Source organism: Theropithecus gelada, chromosome 3, assembly GCF_003255815.1.
Source record: "Theropithecus gelada isolate Dixy chromosome 3, Tgel_1.0, whole genome shotgun sequence".
In the NCBI taxonomy this organism is placed as follows: domain Eukaryota; kingdom Metazoa; phylum Chordata; class Mammalia; order Primates; family Cercopithecidae; genus Theropithecus; species Theropithecus gelada.
Genome location: NC_037670.1, coordinates 72,979,144 through 72,994,099, shown reverse-complemented (window position 1 = coordinate 72,994,099; position 14,956 = coordinate 72,979,144). Strand labels below are relative to the sequence as shown.

The window sequence follows — 14,956 nt, the reverse complement described above, 5'->3', positions numbered from 1 at the left end:
GCAGTGAGCCAAGATCATGCGACTGCACTCCATCCTGGGCAACAGAGTGAGACTCTATCTCAAAAAACCAAAAAAAGGAAAAAAAGAAAAATATGATATTAAGCATTTTTTCATTTGCTTATTTGCCATTGATATATCTTCTTTGGTGAGATATCTGTTCAAATGTTTTGCCTTCTTTTTTTTTTTTTTTTTTGAGACGGAGTCTCGCTCTGCTGCCCAAGCTGGATCTCGGCTCACTGCAAGCTCTGCCTCCCAGGTTTACGCCATTCTCCTGCCTCAGCCTCCCGAGTAGCATGTGCCACCTCGCCCGGCTAGTTTTTTGTATTTTTTAGTAGAGACGGGGTTTCACCGTGTTAGCCAAGATGGTCTCAATCTCCTGACCTCGTGATCCGCCCACCTCAGCCTCCCAAAGTGCTGGGATTACAGGCTGGAGCCACCGCGCCCGGCCCTTGCCTTCTTTTTAATTGGGCTCTTTATTTTCTTTTTTCTTTCTTTTATTTTGGAGACGATCTCACTCTGTCATCCACGCTGGAGTGTGGTGGCACAGTCATGGCTCACTGCAGCCTCAAACTCCTAGTCTCAAGTGATCCTCGTGCCTCAGCCTCCTGAGTAGCTAGGACTACAGGCACACACCACCAAGCTCGGCTAATTTATTATTATTATTATTATTTGGAGAAATGGGGTCTTGTTATGTTGCGCAGGCTAGTCTCCAACTTCTGCCTTCAAGTTATCCTCCTGCCTCGGCCTCCCAAAGTGCTAGGATTATAGACGTGAGCCACCATGCCCAGTAGATACCAATCTCGCAGTCTGACTTGTCTTTTCATTTTCTTAGCAGTGTCTTTTGAAGAGCAAAAGTTTTTCTTCGGTTGTTTTGTTTTGTCACTCAGGCCTGGAGTGCGGTGGTATGACTTTGGTTCACTACAACCTCTTCCTCCCAGGCTCAAGTGGTCTTCCCACCTCAGCCTCCAGAGTAGCTGGGACTAAAGGCACATGCCACTGCACCTGGCTAATTTTTGTATGGTTTAAAAAATATTTTTTGGAGAGACAGGGTTTTGCCATGTTACCCAGGCTGGTCTCGATCTCCTGGGTTCAAGCGATCTGTACACCTTGTTCTCCCAAAGTGCTGGGATTATAGACATGAGCCACTGCACCTTGCCAAAGAGCAGAAGTTTTAAATTTTAACACTATCCAACGTATTAGTTTCTTCTTTTCACATATTGTGATTTTGGTGTCTTATATAAAAAGTCATTGCCAAACCCAAGATCACCTGGATTTTTTCCTGTGTTCTAGAAATTTAGTTTTGCAGTTTACACTTAAGTATATGATCTGTTTTGAGTTAATTTTTGTGAAAGGTATAAGTTTTGTCTCTAAATTCATTTTGTTCACGTGTCAGTGTCCCCTTGTTTCAGCAGCATTTGCTGAAAGGACTATCCTTTCTCCATTGAAGTGCTTTGACTCCTTTGTCAAAGATCAGTTGACTATTTTTTTTTAAAGGATGCATTTCTGAGCTTTTGTATTCTGTTTTGTTAGTCTAGTTATCTGTTTGTTCCCCCCCCCCCCCACTGATACCGTACTGTATTAATTACTGTAGGTTTATGGTCAGTCTTAAAGTTGGGTAGTGTCAGCCCTCTACCTTTGCTCTCATTCAATGTTTTCTTGCTACTCTGAGTCTTTTATTATCTATATAAATGTTAGAATCAATCTGTTGATAATCCACACAATAACTTACTGGGATTTTGATTGGGATTGCTTTAAAAGGATATATCAAGTTGGGAAAGAACTGACATCTTGACAATGTAGAGTCTATGTGCATGGAATTTGTCTTCATTCCTTTGATTTCTTTCATTAGAGTTGTGTTATTTTTCTCATATAGAGTACTTGGGATTATACATGTGAGCCACCATGTCCAACTAATTTTTGTATTTTTAGTAGAGATGAGGTCTCACCATGTTGGCCAGGCTGGTCTCGAACTCCTGACCTCAGGTGATGCGCCACCTCAGCTTCCCGAAGTATTGGAGTTACAGGCGTGAGCCACCATGCCTGGCCTGAACATTGTCCTTTGATTCTTAAGAGTTTCCATTTCTCTGCCTTTGTATTTTGTTTACCTTTTTTCCATTAGAGCTTTAGGAATATTAATTAGAGCTTTTAAAATAATTAGTAGTCTGATAATGCCAATATTTCTGCTGTATCTAAGTCTGACTCTGATGCTTACTTTGTTTCTTCAAACTGTGTTTTAGCATACTTTTAAATTTTTCATTGAAAGAAGTAGTACATGGTTTATAGAAGGAACTGAGGTAAATATGCCTTTAGTGTAAGGTTTTGTGTTAGGCTATGTTCTCTCTTTGCTGTACCTATAAGTATCAGAGGCCAAAATTTCCTCTAGTGTTCTTTTTGTCTCCCCTGTTGTCTTTTGGTTTCTCTGGAATTTCTTAAATAAGGTCTGAGGTGTGCAATTTGTTTAGTTGTATTCTCCACTTAGTATACAGGAGCTGTATTTATATAGTGGTAAGGTGTGGAGGGAGGGAAGTGTTCTATAGCCTAAAGATTTGTTCTCAGTCTTTTAGTGAACCTGTGCCCCTAGACTGTAGTCTCCACAAGTACTTCTGATGTTTTGGTTTTTCCCTGAGACAGGAGTGCTAGAGGATGCTGGTATTTTGGGTATTTCATTACCCTGAGTCTAAGGCTAGAGTGCTCTGGAGTTGAATATTTTTTTTTTTTTTTTTGAGACGGAGTCTCGCTCTGTCGCCCAGGCTGGAGTGCAGTGGCCAGATCTCAGCTCACTGCAAGCTCTGCCTCCCGGGTTTACGCCATTCTCCTGCCTCAGCCTCCCGAGTAGCTGGGACCACAGGCGCCGCCACCTCGCCCGGCTAATTTTTTTTTTTTGTGTTTTTAGTAGAGACGGGGTTTCGCCGTGTTAGCCAGGATGGTCTCGATCTCCTGACCTCGTGATCCGCCCGTCTCGGCCTCCCAAAGTGCTGGGATTACAGGCTTGAGCCACCGCGCCCGGCCTGGAGTTGAATATTTCCCTTCTAGATTGGCAAGGCTTTGGTGGAACCCTGGTAGGTTAGGCTCTGATAAATAATTTCTCTTGAAGTCAGGCCTTGTTAAGGACAGAATGCTCTGGGCATATTTCATCATAACTACATATTTTTTTCTGATCTTCACTATGATAATCTGGAGGACTTCTGGTTATTAAAAACTGACAATGTGGAGGCCTCTCAGACAGGGTCCTGCTGTAGTTTTAAATTAAAACTTGTTCACACTGAGCCTCCAGCTTGGTTTAGGCTTTCCTACCTTGGTAATGATTCCCAAGGAGATTTCTGCAGTTGTAAGTTGTGGTTCTCTGTATCCCGTACCTGCCTGCCTCTCTCTAATTTTGGGGGCAGTGGTTTGCCCTGTGACTCCAATTTCTGTGATAGCTCTAAGAAGAGTTGTTGCTTTTCACCTTTTCTTTTCTTTTCTTTTGAGTGTGGAATGGCAGTTTTTAACTCCTTAAATTCCAGACCAGAAACAGGTAGTCCCCAGGGCTAATTTTTTTTTCTATAATTTACTTTTTAAATTAAAGATTATAACATATCTCTAGCTGCATAATATACTACAGTATGGATATACTAGATTTATTCAACCTTTTGTTTATTGGTGGACATTCAAGTTTTCTCAGCTTTTTTCCACTATAAATAGTACTGCTAAAAATATTCTTGTACACATATATTTGCATACTACTGCTGTTATTTCTTTACATTTACTCTTAAAAGTGAGATAGCTAAGTCAAAGGATATTTGTATTTTTAATAATACATATTGTCTGATTACTTTGCCCAAACGTAGCAGTGTGTGAGTATCCTTTCTTTGGCTATTACTGAATGTTGTCAATCTGATAGAAGAGAATGATATCTCATCATTGCTTTGATTAGTACTTTCTTGAAAACTGGTGAGGTATGGAGCATCTTACATATATTTATTAACATTGTAATTTTCTCTCTGGATTCTTTATTTGTGGACATTGGCATTTACTTTCAGTTGGGTTATTTGCTGTTCCCCTTATTAATCTGAATATTAGGCACAATTGATAATGTTTCTTAAAATTGTACTTATTTTAGAAAAAGTTAGAAAATTGCAGCATAAGAGAAAGTAAAAATCACTTATCTGTTCACACAGATAAACTCCTCTTAGAGTTTTGATACTAATATTTTTCTAAGGATATGTATATATATCAAATTTCCTACCATAATGAAATTTTATGTGGCATGTTATAGTTCCACCACTACATTACATATGATTTTATTAATTTTAAATACAATATAGGAAAAATATGAAGCAATATAAAAATGTTTTTAAAAACACAGATCATGACTTATTCAGTTGATTACATGACCCACAGTTTGAAAACCATTGCCTTAAACCAGGGTTTCCCAGCCCCCAGGCCATGGACAGGTACTGGTCTGTGGCTTATTAGGAACTGGGCCACACACAGCAGGAGGTGAGTGGCAGGTGATCGAGTGAAGCTTCATCTGTATTTACAGTGGCTCCCCATAGCTCCCATAACTGTCTGAGCTCTTCCTGCTGTCAGATGAGTGACAGCATTTGATTCTCATAGGAGCCCAAACCCTATTGTGAACTGTGTGTGTGAGGGATCTAGGTTGTGTACTTGTTATGAGAATCTAATGCCTGATGATCTGTCACTGTCTCCCATCACCCCCACATGGGACCATCTAGTTGTAGGAAAACAAGCTCAGGGCTCCCACTGATTCTACATTATGGTGAGTTGTATAATTATTTCATTATGTGTTACAATGTAATAACAATAGAAATAAAGTGTACAAGAAATGTAATGCACTTGCATCATCCCAGAACCATCCCTCCACCCACCCATCCCCCCATCCCTAGTCCATGGAAAAATTGTCTTCCATGAAACTGGTCCCTGATAACAAAAAGGTTGGGAATCACTGCTTTAAACTATGTAAATATATAACCTTGGCTTACACCTGTAAGCCCAGCACTTTGGGAAGCTAAGGCAGGAGGATGGCTTGAGCTCAGGAGTTTGAGACCAGCCTGGGTGATATAGTAAGACCTTGTCTGTATAAAAAATTACAGAAATTAGCCAAGCATGGTGGCATACACCTTTAGTCCCAGCCACTGGAGTGGCTGGGGCAGGAGGAGGAGCACTTGAGCCTAGGAAGTAGTGGCATGATTGTACCACTGCACTCCAGCCTGGGCAACAGAGTGAGACCCTGTCTCTAAATAAATAAATAAATAAATTATATATACAGATACACACACACACACACACATATATACATATATATATATAAAACCTTGATAAGTAAAAACCAATTTTAAAATATAGGAACATAAAATTTATCTCTTAATTTAATAATTTCAAACCTTCTAAAATTTTACTTACGTTTTTAAAAGACTCATTATTACTAAAATATTCAAACATCTAAAAGTAAATGAGGTCAGGAGTTTGAGACCAGCCTGGCCAACATGGTGAAACCCTGTCTCTACCAAAAGTACAAAAATCAGCCACGTGTGGTGGCAGGCACCTGTAATCCCAGCTACTCTGGAGGCTGAGGCAGGAGAATCGCCTGTACCTGGGAGGCGGAGGTTGCAGTGAGCTGAGATTGTACACTGCACTCCAGTCTGGGTGATAGCGTGAGACTCCGTCTCAAAAAAAAAAAAATTAAATTAAAATAGGGCCGGGCGCGGTGGCTCAAGCCTGTAATCCCAGCACTTTGGGAGGCCGAGGTGGGCGGATCACGAGGTCAGGAGATCGAGACCATCCTGGCTAACACGGTGAAACCCCGTCTTTACTAAAAAATACAGAAAACTAGCCGGGCGAGGTGGCGGGCGCCTGTAGTCCCAGCTACTTGGGAGACTGAGGCAGGAGAATGGCGTAAACCTGGGAGGCAGAGCTTGCAGTGAGCTGAGATCTGGCCACTGCACTCCAGCCTGGGCGGCAGAGCGAGACTCCGTCTCAAAAAAAAAAAAATTTAAATTAAAATAAAATATAAAAATAAAAGTAGAGGAAATAGTATAATGAACCCCAGTGTCCCCATCCTCCACTTTTATAGCGAACACATTTTGCTAAATTTATTTATCCCTGTCTACTTAAAAAAATAAAATAAAATAAAAAACTCCTAGATTATTTTTAAGTGAATCTCAGGCTCATTGTATTATAAAAGTTAGTCTTTGATTATAGAGAGACAATAGATAATGAAATTGTAGTTATATTTAAAAAGAAAAGAGACCTTATAGTTAACAAAATTAGCCATAATTTTATGTCATCTAATGATCTACATTCACGTTTACCCAGTTGTCTCAAAAATGTTTCTTATAGCTGCTTTGTTTGAACCTGCATGCAAACAAGATGTGCATGTTATTCATGATTAATTAGTATTTTAAGTCTCATAATTTATAGTAGCTCTTCTTGCCTTTTAAACATTTTATTCCTTTTTTTTATTGGAGAGTACACTGCATTTTCAATTTGGCCAAATGCTTCCTTTAGGTGTTAGTTAGCTTGTTCTTCTATCCCTCTTATTTCCTTTAAATAGTAATTAAATCCAGAAGTTTATTTAGATACAAATTCAGTTCTTTGGCAGTTGTACTTAAAAGGTTATGGTGGAAGCTGCTATATCTTGAAGTTTCTGTGGGCAGAAATTTGGGAGCATCTTGGCTTGGCAGTTTTGGTTTGGGGTCTCTCATAAGATTGCAATGAGATGTTAGCTAGGGTTGTAGTCATTAGAAGGCTTGACTGGGGTTGGAGAATCCACTTCCAAGGTGGCTCCCTCACATGGCTAGCAAGTTGTTCTCTTGGTGGGAGGTCTCACTTATTCTTTACATGGGTCTTCCACAAAGTTGCTTAAATATCCTGACAGCCTTGGCGGCTGGCTTCTCCCAGGTTGAATGATTTAAAAAAGTAAGGTAGATGCTGCATTGTCTTCATGACTTAGTCTTGGAAGTCACATTATTCACTCTCCAATATTCTGTTGGTCACACGGACCATCCTTGAGTCACTGTGGCATGGCATGGATGCCAGATAGTGAGGATCATTCAGGACCCTTTTGGAGGCTGGCTACTGTCAATGATTTCAGTTTCAATTTCAGAGTACATGATTTATACATCTTTGACCTTATCTTTCTTGTAAACTAAAAGCCTTGGTTCCTAAAATATTAACATAGCTTATTTTGTTCTACCATATACATGTAATAATTTCAAAGTAACAATGCTAATTTTAATTGCCAACAAGACTACTGAATGCAGTTTAAGATTTCTAAGTGATTCCTTTTGTCCTTAAAAAATATACCCCCCAGCTGTATATAGTCGGTATACTGTTTTGTAGACAGTTTATGTAACCAATTTGATAAACATAAATCCACCTAAATGTGGATATGTTTCTAGTTTTTTAGGGATTGCTTTTTTTCCCCCTTTTTGATTTAATGATGTATTTTAATTATATAAAACGTGTACTTGGTTTCAAACTCTAAACTATAAAACAGGTACATTCAGAATAGTGTCACTTCCATTCCTTTTTTCTTGTTCTCTCTCTTACCCATGGGTAACTATTTTAAATGTTTGTTTCATCCTCCAACATTTCTTTTGTACATATTCACCTTCCCCTTTTTTTTAATAAAAAAAAGGTAGCAATGTTTTAAGTGCTCTACTCTACCTTTTTCTTTTCATTTAACCATACACGCTGAAGTTTACTCCATGTAAGTAGACAAAAATCATTCTCTCATTTTATTGCTTAGAGGCACTGCACTGTGTGGATATACTATAGTTTATTCAGCTACTTTCCTAGTGATAGATGTTTTCATTGTGTAAATAATGCTGCATTGGATAGCCCTTTGCATACTTCATTTTGTATTTTGGCCAGTGAATTTTTGGTACAAGTTCCTAGAATTGGGATTGTTAAGTCGAAGGGAAATGCTGAATGTGATTTAGCTAGATATTGCCAAATTTCTCTCCAGAGGGCTTGTATTTGTGTGTTTCCACTACCAATGTATGAAAGTGTTTCTTACAGCTTTGTCAATAGTCTCTGGAGTTCTACTTTTGGATTTTTGTCAATTTCGTATTTTGGTCAAGTTTTAGTTTGGGAAATTAATTAATTAATTAATTAATTTTGAGGCAGAGTTTCATTCTTGTGCCCAGGCTGGAGTGCAATGGCATGATCTCGGCCTACTGCAGCCTCTGCCTCCCGGGTTGAAGCAGTTCTCCTGCCTCAGCCTCCCGAGTAGCTGGGATTACAGTCATGCACCACCCCATCTGGCTAATTTTGTATTTTTAGCAGAAACAGGATTTCTTCATGTTGGTTAGTCTGGTCTCGATCTCCTGACCTCAGGTGATCCACCTGGCTTAGCCTCCCAAAGTGCTGGGATTGTAGGTGTGAGCCACTGCGCCTGGCCATAAATTTTTATTACGAGCAAAGTTAAGCTACTTTGCATTCACTTAGGGGCACTTTGCTCTTTTTTCAGATGAGCTAATTGTCTCTTTTTCTCATTGTTTTGTAAGGTCGTTGATCTTTTTTCCCCCTAATTTAGAGAGTTTTTATTTTATATACATACATACATACATACATATATATATGTGTGTGTGTGTATATATATATATATATATGAGAAGAGTGAGAGAGACAGAGAGACACAGAGTCTTGCTTTGTTGCCCAGGCTGGAGTGCGGGAGCACAGTGGCACAATTGCGACTCACTGCAACCTCTGCCTCCCGGGTTCAAGCAATTTGCCTGCCTCAGCCTCCCAAGTAGCTAGGATTACAGTCGCCCACAACCATGCCTGGCTAATTTTTTTTTTTTTTTTTTTTTTGCAACAGAGTCTCTTGTCACCCAGGCAGGAGTGCAGTGGCAGGATCTCAGCTCACTACAAACTCCACTTTCTGTGTTCAAGTGATTCTCATGCCTCAGCCTCCTGAATAGCTGGGATTATAGGGATAAGCCACCATGCCTGGCTAATTTTTGTATTTTTAGTAGAGACAGAGTTTAACCATGTTGGCCAGGCTGGTCTCGAACTCCTGACCTCAGGTGATCCACTTGCCTCAGCCTCCCAAAGTACTGGGATTACAGGCGTGAGCCACCGTGCCTGGACTGTAGTTGATACTAATAATCACTCTGCAGTATAAGTTGCAGCTAATTTTTTTCCAGGTTGCTATATTCTGTTAATTTTGCTTGTAGTATTTTTAGCCATGCAGAGGATTTTTATTTTTACATAGTCATATTTATTACTTCTTGGTATGAATTATTTCTTGATTCCTAGTTGGAACTTTTTTTTCTATTCTTAGATTATTAAGGAATTCTGTGTTTTTTTAAAAGTACTTTTATGGTTCTTTAAAAAAAAATTTAGATAACTGATTCGTTTGCTTTTTTTTTTTTTTTTTTTTTTTTGAGACTGAGTTTCACTCATGTTGTCCAGACTGGAGTGCAATGGCATGATCTCAGCTCACTGCAACCTCTATCTCCCAGGTTCAAGTGATTTTCCTGCCTGTGCCTCCCCAGTAGCTGGAGTTACAGGCACCCACCAGCACATCTGGCTAATTTTTGTAATTTTGTAGATTAATTTGCTTTTATGCTGGTGTATAGTGTGAGAGACAGACAAGTTTTATCTTTTTCTGGCTATTCAGTTATCCCAATACCAACATTTAAAAAGTCCATCTTTTCCCCACTGAATTGATATACCATCTTTATCATATAGTAAAGGTCCATATGTATGTGAATGTATTTCTGAATTTTCTGTTTTATTTCGTGTTTATTTACCAGCATCACACTTTTTAATGATGGAAATATATACTGGATTAATATCTGGTAGAGTGTGTACACATACCCCCTTTCTCTTTCAGGTGTTACTTTGCTATTCTTAGTTATTTTTCTATGTGGATATACATTACAGAAAAGCAACCAATAAGTATCTTGAAAAATTTGGCTGTGTCTAATTTATAAGCTAACATAGGGATAATTAACATCTTTATCATGTTTAGCCTTGCTATCCATTTGCTCGTGTGTACTTTTCTGTCTTGTAAGAGTGTTTATAGTTTAAAGGATTTCTCACATTTCTTATGTGAGCTGGGACTACAGATACACACCACTACACCAGGCTAATTTTTGTAGTTTTTGTAGAGAGATAGGATTTCGACATGTTGCCCGGGCTGGTCTCATGTTTCTGACCTCAGATGATCCACCTGCCTCAGCCTCCCAAAGTGCTGGGATTATAGGCATGAGCCATAGTGCCCGGCCATCTTTTGCTTTTTGAATATTGATTTTTCTTTTTTTGAGACAGAGTCTCTCTCTGTTGCCCAGGCTGGAGTGCCGTGGTGCGATCTCGGCTCACTGCAAGCTCTGCCTCCCTGGTTCACACCATTCTCCTGCCTCAGCCTCCCAAGTAGCTGGGACTACAGGCGCCCACCACCATGCCTGGCTAATTTTTTGTATTTTTAGTAGAGACTGGGTTTCACTGTGTCAACCAGAATGGTCTCGATCTCCTGACCTCGTGATCCGCCCACCTCACCCTCCCAGAGCCCTGGGATTACAGGCGTGAGCCACTGGGAATTTTTTTTTTATCTCATACATAATACCTAGCCTTTCCTATTAAATATTACATTGGTTGTTGGTTTCAGAGAGGTACCATAATAAACTTTTAAGAAAGACTCCTGTTGCAAGTTTACCAAGAGTTCTTTGCTCTGTTTTAAAAATTAGGAACTTATCTGAACCAAGTTCAGATGCCTTTTTTTTGTCTTGGTGTTAGTTTTTCTGCTTTTCACAAATGTAATGAATTCTATTTCTCATTCAGTTTGTGTGTAAGTTTCATTTAGGATTTCTGAATCTCTCATAAGTACGTTTGTATAGTTTGTGTGTGTGTGCTATGTGCTGTTTTAGGTTTTTGTAGAAGGACTAAGCTGTTTTTTATAAAATAAAGTTGTAAATTCAAATTATATTGTTTTTCCTCAAATTCTTGCCTTTAGGTACTCTGGAGCTGTATAAACAGAATTAAATTACATGCTTATTGAAGCATTTAGAAGTCACCTAACATCTTTCTTGGCCTGCACTCTTTTTTTTTGTTGTTGTTTTAAAGCAGTTCTTTTACCAGCTTTTAATTTTTTGATAAACTATATTGATTTTATTCAGCTTCTAAGAGACAATTTGATGTCTAAAACATTAATTGCACCTAGAAACTATACAATATGGAGAACAGCAGGGTGATTTTTTTTTTTTTTTTTAATCGTAACTGTTTTTTGGAGGGGAGAAGAAAATAGGTTAGATGTTTTCGTTGGGATTTATTTATTGATATTATTAAGTCCAGAGAGAAAGGTGAATGTTATTAAAGTAACAAAGTAACACTTCAAGGATTAATTCTTCCTCCACCAGCCTTTTATTGTTAAAAATTGTGAATTTATAGAAAAGTTGTAGGAATAAGTTTTTAATGTATTAATTATTCTCATTCTTAGGTGCATTTTATCTGGTGTTTGAATATATGGACCATGATCTGATGGGACTACTGGAATCAGGCTTGGTTCATTTTAATGAAAATCACATAAAGTCATTTATGAGACAGCTCATGGAGGGTCTGGATTATTGTCATAAGAAGAACTTTTTGCATAGAGATATTAAATGTTCCAATATCCTTCTAAATAATAGGTATGGTTATGAACTTTATATATATTTAAAATGAGTTTTACCATGGACATGTACATGGAGAGAATAGCCTGGAAACTGTAGCGGCGGGGAATGTCGGGGATAGTGAGGGTTGAAAGTTACCTATTGGGTACAGTGTCCAACATTTGGGTGATGGGCACCCTAGAAGCCTAACCCCTACTATTAAATTTCTAATACCCGTGTCACAAACAAGCACATGTACCCCCGAATCTAAAATTTTTAAAATAAAGAAAACATACAGTGTTACATGACGTTGCACCTTGATTATGTTAAAAAATATTTAAAATTTAGTTTACTTTATACAAACTATTTAAAAATAATCAGGCCAGCCACAGTAGCTCACGCCTGTAATCCCAGCACCTTGAGAAGTAGAGACAGGCGGATCACTTGAGGCCAGAAGTTCAAGACCAGCCTGGCCAATGTTGATGAAACCCTGTCTCTGCCAAGAAAATACAAAAGTTAGCCTGGCGTGGTGGAGCACACCTGTGATCCCAGCTACTCAGGAGGCTGAGGCATGAGAATTGCTTGAATCCAGGAGGTGGAGGTTGCAGTGAGCTGAGATCATGCCACTGTACTTCAGCCTAGGTGACACAGCGAGACTCTGGCTCAAAAATAAAAATAAAAAATAATCACCAATATTATAGCTTGGGATACCTCAAAAGTTGTGTTAAATATCTGTTAGTGGCCGGGTGGGATGTCTCACGCCTGTAATCGCAACACTTTGGGAAGATGAGGCAGGCCAATCACTTGAGGCCGGGAGTTTGAGACCAGCTGTGCCAACATTGTGAAAAGCTGTCTCTACTAAAAATACAAAAATAAACCCGGTGTGGTGGCACACGCCTGTAATCCCAGCTGCTAGGAAGCCTGAGAAACGAGAATCGCTTGAATCCCAGAAGTGGAGTTACAGTGAGCTGAGATAGTACCACTGCACTCCAGCCTGGGTGACAAAGCAAGACTCGGTCTCAAAAAAAAAAATCCAATAATAGTCTGTAATGCATATAAAATAATACTTAGTTTACTTTTCTGTTTGCTATTTTTCCAAGTAATGTGAATGGATCATCTAATAGCAATATAATTTCAGCTTTAGGCTAAGAATAGATTTTAGAAAATTTTAAAAAAACAGTCACAGTTGTAAAGTGAACTTTTTGGAAGTGTGTACACACACATACACATTCACATATTTAAAACTTATGTAAATAAGCTTATATTCGTAACAGCTTATATTTGAACCCTGGTAATTCTCTTGTAATTGGTACTGTTTGTTAATTTAAATAAGGCATGCCTGGTTCTGATTTTAATTAATAGACAGTGTTCTATGCACCTAGCCCCTCTAAAACTGGAGAATTAAACAAATTAAAAGTGATGTCACTTAGTTCTTGTGCACTGTTACCTTGAACAAGAAATTTGTCTTACTGCTAAGTAATAAAAATGATCTCGTTTTATTTTGTTTCCATTGAAGTGTGCTTTTCTAAATAGGAACTGAATAGTAATAAAATACTATTCTAATATTATAATACAGTAATTATAATAATCATATTGCTGTAAGTTTGACTATCCAAGGATTTGTTTATTTTTTTGTTTTGTGAATTTATCCACTAGTTGCTTTTACCTGTATTACCTTGATGATATTGAAGTGTGAGCAGAGTTAACGTTTACATAGGTATTTTTTCTTACCAGTTCTAGGCATAGAATATAAATGTGTATTGTCAATTTAGAGTAAATTAATACTTTTTGTTCATCTTCTCTTTTTTCTACCAGAGGGCAGATAAAACTTGCAGATTTTGGACTTGCTCGATTGTATAGCTCAGAAGAAAGGTAAGCATACCTTCAAATGAATATTGTAGATATTAGAGTTTAGTATTTGAAGCTATACTAAGAATACCTTATTGATAGTTTTATTTTTTAAAAGAGAAATTTACTCTTCATGGTTAGTATATAAAAAACTGAAATTTTATACCATATTGGGTTGATTATTGTAATTACAATATTTCACACATTATCTCAATTTAAAAATTGATCTTTAACACAGGTAAAAATGATTTTTAAAAAATATACATCTTTAATTGTGACTGAAGTGAACTTATACTTAAATTTCTAATGTGTATTCAGATATTAAATATTCTTAATGAAAACCTTTTAAATTGTGTTTTTAAACTTATAAACTTTGTTTTCATTATTATTTTACACAGGTTTTATTGTTATATTTACAGTTCTTTGTTTTTTTAACTCCCTAGAACCCTTTATTTAAACCAACTGTTGTGAGGATGTTCAGTGTATAAGACACAAAAAGGTAGAAATTTTCTGGCTAAAGTTTGAGTATATACCCAACTTGGCTTTCTTTGTGCCTGGTGGTAGTGAAATGACTTGTCTTATTAGAACTAATATGGGATTTCAAAATAAAATATTTTTGTACAATAGTAGGTTTTATGTAAATAAAATATAGAATTAATTTTGCTTAATAAATCTTTAGTCCATTTACTCCATTCCTTTCTTGTCTTTATTTATATATATATATCTCTGAAATAATATATTTAAAGAATTTTAAAATTATTTTATGACAATTCTGTCATTTCTTTAGTATCACCATAATTTAATATAGTGAAACATCAGTTGATTGTAGTCTTAGGAATAGATGTTTACTTTCATTTAATCTTTGCTTTTTTCTGGTTAAAGGAATAAACAAAAACTCTCGTTTGAATTTTTCAGAGTAAAAAGTCTATGCTTTTAAATCTTGCAGTGCCTGTGACATAATTCTGGAAAGTATTTTCATTATATAGTGCTCTAGAGTAGAGGTTTATAAGTGATATGTTTTGGATCCATTCAAGTTCCATGAAACCCCTCAGAAAGTGTGCTGTGGGCCGGGCGCAGTGGCTCATGCTTTTACAAATCCCAACACTTTGGGAGGCAGAGGCGGGTGGATCACTTGAGGGTCAGCACTTGGAGGCCAACGTGGCCAACATGGTGAAACCTCATCTCTACTAAAAATAGCTGAGCTTGGTGGTGCACGCCTGTAATCCCAGCTACTTGGAAGGCTGAGGCACAAGAATCACTTAAACCTGGGAGGTGGAGGTTGCAGTGAGCCGAGATTGCACCACTGTACTCCAGCAAGACTGTCTCCAAAAAAAGAAAGGAAGGAAGGAGGGAGGGAGGGACAAAGGAAGGAAAGAGAGACAGAGAGAGAGAGAGAGAGAAAGAGAAAGAAAGGAAAGAAAGTGTTCTGTGGATGGGGTTTTGTGATTGGACCTCCAGTCCTCTGTACTGACTTTCACCAGAGTTACTTGGTTTTTAGTTGTTTTGACTGC

General features: G+C 37.9%; 1 protein-coding gene across 2 annotated transcripts in view; it reads left to right on the top strand.

Annotated features, from left to right (window-relative positions):
* The window catches only part of CDK13 (cyclin dependent kinase 13), a 140,190-nt gene that overhangs the window by 76,337 nt on the left and 48,897 nt on the right, over positions 1-14,956 (top strand). For both annotated transcript variants that reach the window (XM_025379740.1, XM_025379739.1), the window contains exons 6-7: positions 11,447-11,636; positions 13,413-13,469. In XM_025379740.1, coding sequence (XP_025235525.1) covers positions 11,447-11,636; positions 13,413-13,469 — 247 coding nt within the window. The remainder of the gene's footprint in view (positions 1-11,446; positions 11,637-13,412; positions 13,470-14,956) is intronic.